General features: G+C 40.5%; 1 protein-coding gene and 1 pseudogene across 1 annotated transcript in view; both read left to right on the forward strand.

Annotated features, from left to right (window-relative positions):
- LOC119426805 (tumor necrosis factor ligand superfamily member 10) overlaps positions 1-780 on the forward strand; it is a 13867-nt gene extending 13087 nt beyond the window's left edge. Inside the window, exon 6 of the mRNA XM_037694387.1 lies at positions 607-780. Within this exon, the coding sequence (XP_037550315.1) occupies positions 607-780 (174 nt within the window). The remainder of the gene's footprint in view (positions 1-606) is intronic.
- Positions 781-3481: 2701 nt separating this feature from the next.
- LOC119426806 overlaps positions 3482-3868 on the forward strand; it is a 5080-nt pseudogene continuing 4693 nt past the window's right edge.

A 3868-nucleotide genomic window follows, 5' to 3' on the forward strand; every position in this document is an offset into this window, starting at 1 on the left:
GACTTTTCTGGCCAGTAGGAGTGACTTTATAAAATAATAATAATAATATAATCATTTTATTTAAAAAGTGCCTTTCAGGACACTTTACAGTAAGAAATGTATCAGAAAGATTGTGTAAAAACAAACAAGCACAGTGCAAAGATCAACAGGAATACATTGAAATATAAAATACATAAAGAATATAAAATACATACAGCAAAGTTAAGGATAAAACTGAAAATATCTAATGATTTTTAACATTTATTGATGTTTTTATATTTTAAGACAAAATAAAAGATGCAATTCTTGTAAAGAAGGAAATAAATAGTTTTTGCCGAATTTCTAAAAACTAAAACGAACTCAGGCCTGTGGGTTTTTTAAATGTAGAATCGTACTTTGATGAAATGAAACGTAAAGTGAAAGTATGTTTTATTCCTTGTAATGTTCCAGTATCACATAATTGCAAAATAAATTACAGGAAAACTGCTAAAACTAGCCCTTATAGTTATAACAGCCAATAAAACCAGTGTTGTGTTAGTTTTGGTCACAGCTTGAAAGAGCCGCAGGTTGCAGACCCCTGTCCCAAGGGATCAGAGGTCCCACCAAGTCCTTCTGTTCGCCTGTCAGGACCAGGATGTGGTCCTCTACATGCTCCACAGGACCGCCACACTCCGGGGACGTTGCATGAGAATCTCGTTTTTCACCGAGCGAATGCAGAGCCACTCATACGACCTCCTGGTCAGACAGGAGTCTCCTGCGGCGCCTCCTGGTCAGACTGGAGGCGCCGCAGGAGACTCCTGACCCCATCCCTTAGAGAATAAAACAAACTCCAGCGTTCGCACAGCTGCTACCAAACAAACGTGCACGCTGCGGTTTTTATTTCACATATTTACATTTTTATTTACATTCACATTCAGAAGTTTTCTATCAAACATTTCAGATTTTAACCCAATTAATATTCAGTTGTTTTAACTCCAGCAGAAAAACTTGTAGTTTTGATCATGTTTAACTCATATTTGTATTTTGAAGGCATCATTTCCAACATGGGACGTTACAACCGATTCCTCAAAGCAACAGATTTCTCCATAAATCACATCATTTACAGTTTTATGACATTCTTTTCCATTTTACTTCGGCTCCGTTCATTTTTTTTAATGATTTAAAGAAAAAGTGACACTGTAAGCAAATGCTGCATTCATGTACTATTAAGAAAACCAGTGATTTATCTGTGACAGTGATGAACTTCATTCTTAACCTTAAGGGAGATTCTTTAAACTTTTATTTTGCTGATAAGAAACCTGAGCTGTGACTCAAGACAAACATATTCTACCTGCAATGATCTCTCCATGTGGAGACATGGAGGATTGAATGCATTCTTCTCTTAATCCAACAACATAAATACCAGCTTTCCAGGAGTTTAAAAGCTGCAGGATGTGAGCCAAAGTGTGCGAGAGAGAGAGACTGATGAGTGGCATCCAACAAAAACATACCATAAAGTCTGATGTGTGAGCAACAGAGTCTTCACTTCTCCTCCAAACTGGACGATCCAGAAACTTTCATCACCTCGTCAACAAAAGCAGAGCATTTATTTTACAGGAGCTTGCACTGGTGGCAGTGCTTTAACCCTTGTGTTGGTAAAACAAGTGTTTAATCATAAAAAAAATAAAGACAAAAGCTTATAAAAATACACAAAATACCGCTCAATATGTACACCTGACAACAAACATAAATCCAACGATTAAAGCAAAGTTATTGTTCGTGGACTTAATATTTACTTTGTAAACTGCAGTTGCTTCTGTTTCCCTCTAGGGGGCAGAAATTGCGTCTTGGTGACCACTTGTCGTTAAATGTTGTTTAATGCATCGCGACTAGCTGGAAACTCACAAATGTAAAATACACAAATTTCCAGTTTCGTTACAAAAGTGATACAAAATGGGCGCAAAGGCCAGTCCATCTTTCTACTGCTTCTGATCTTTTGTAAATCACAGACGTGATCGTTCACAAATTAAGTGAGCATCAGAACCCAAACAACACGGAGCAGAACTCAGCTGTGCCAACATGGAGCACATTACATGTGGGACGGACGGTTCCCTTCTTCCTCGTAAACTCAATACAAAAGTTGCTGTGCGTCATCATCAATCTTCCCTCGGTGATAAATCCGTTTAATCCCACGACTATTGACCAGACCATTCATCACATTATTGAGCCGCTTTACCTTTTCACATGCCACCGTTTCAGCTCTGGTACTACCTCGCTTTGCAGAGCAAAAGTGCATCGAGGGTGGGTCGGCTTCGAACCCCCCCGCTGCCTCGGTCCTTTCAGGAATCACAGAGACGGCCAGAAGGCATCCAAGTCCTGGCTTGAGGTGTTTTGTGAACGTAACTGAATAAATGCAACGTTTGTGTGACGTTCATGCAGTTTCATTACAGTTAGTCCCATTGAGTCACAACGACTCATTTACAGAGAGACCTGTTAAGTATTCTTAGCAGTATTATAGCATGTAATATATATAGCAGTATTCTTGTGAAAGATGTGGCAATTCATTTTTCACCATCTAGTCCTAAAATGTCCCAATTATGTCTCAACCGTGTCTCAGTTCAATTGCAATATATTCTGTTCTTTGTCTTCAATGAGTCACAAATTGGTTGGAAGACGGCTCCAACGTTTCTCGCACTCTGTTCCGTGGGAACTGAAGTGAGAGGAATCTGAGACTGGTTCCACATCAACACCTCTGACCATTTGGAGAGAAAATTTGTTTTGCAAAGTTTACGAACATTTTCAAAACTCATGGGACTTGTGCGAGAAAAAAAGAGAATCCTCACAAATTTTCTGAGACATTTGCAAATTGCAAATTTGGCACCAACAGTCTGAGCTTTAGTTTCCTGCTTGAGTCAAGAACGTTATGACTTTAGGGACGCCTCCACTGTTCGCACAAGGTTTTTAAAATATTAAAAGGTGTAATTTACAGTTTAATTTGTAGGCTGCAGTTGCTCGTGTTTTCCTCTAGGTGGCAGAAATTAGGACGTGAGCGTCAATGATTAAAATGTATCCTCGTGTGGTCAGCTGTCGTCTCTTTATGCATTCGTTTGTCTTTTCGGAATAATGTGATGCTGTTATTGTGTTTGTATCGTTTGTCTTGAAATATTAATGCTTGGTTGCCTCAAAGGCGTACAAACAGAAAATATAATATTTAAATCAGAGAGCTCCAGAAGGTTTCCGGCATCGAGGGGGAAAGTTTACTGGGAACCACTCTGTCCAGATTGCTTTAGAAACATTTCAAACCAGCATCCATTGTCACTTTATCCACACCTGAATCCAAACGTCTGATGGGTTTGATTAGCTCCCACAGATGACCAGTACCTGAAACCAGTGTTGCCAACGGTCTTTGGTCCCAGGAACATGTAGGTGGTGCAGCGGTTAAATGTATTCTGCAGCCAACAAACATCAGTATCCAAGACTCTAGCTGACGAGGAAAGCTCCGAAGAAGCTGCTCTTCTCGTCCATGTCTACAGCGGAGGCGTTGGTCACGGTCACGAACAGCCGATCACCAGAGGTTAATGGAAACAGCCCCCCCTGGTGGGCAGAGTGGAGAGAGAAATCTGAACCCCGAGACCAGCAGGAGGTCCGGCTCGTCTTCATCAGCAAGATGGGAACCGGGTAGGAGCTCACCTGGTGGGGGAGGCAGAGGCAAACGTTATGTAAAGATGACAGAAGTATGTTTCACGTTAGCACGACACCTGTAGATGAAGCGAAAACAGATTTTATTGATGTTAGCTGGTCTGAGAAAAACCAGTAACTCCAGGTAAAGACACACTGGAGGTTTCTTCTATTAACTCCCAAGGCCAAAACACAAAGGCTGTGCATAATGTTTTAATGTGGTGCTTTAAAT

The sequence above is a fragment of the Nematolebias whitei genome, chromosome 20, assembly GCF_014905685.2.
Source record: "Nematolebias whitei isolate Nwh7 chromosome 20, NemWhi1, whole genome shotgun sequence".
In the NCBI taxonomy this organism is placed as follows: Eukaryota; Metazoa; Chordata; class Actinopteri; order Cyprinodontiformes; family Rivulidae; genus Nematolebias; species Nematolebias whitei.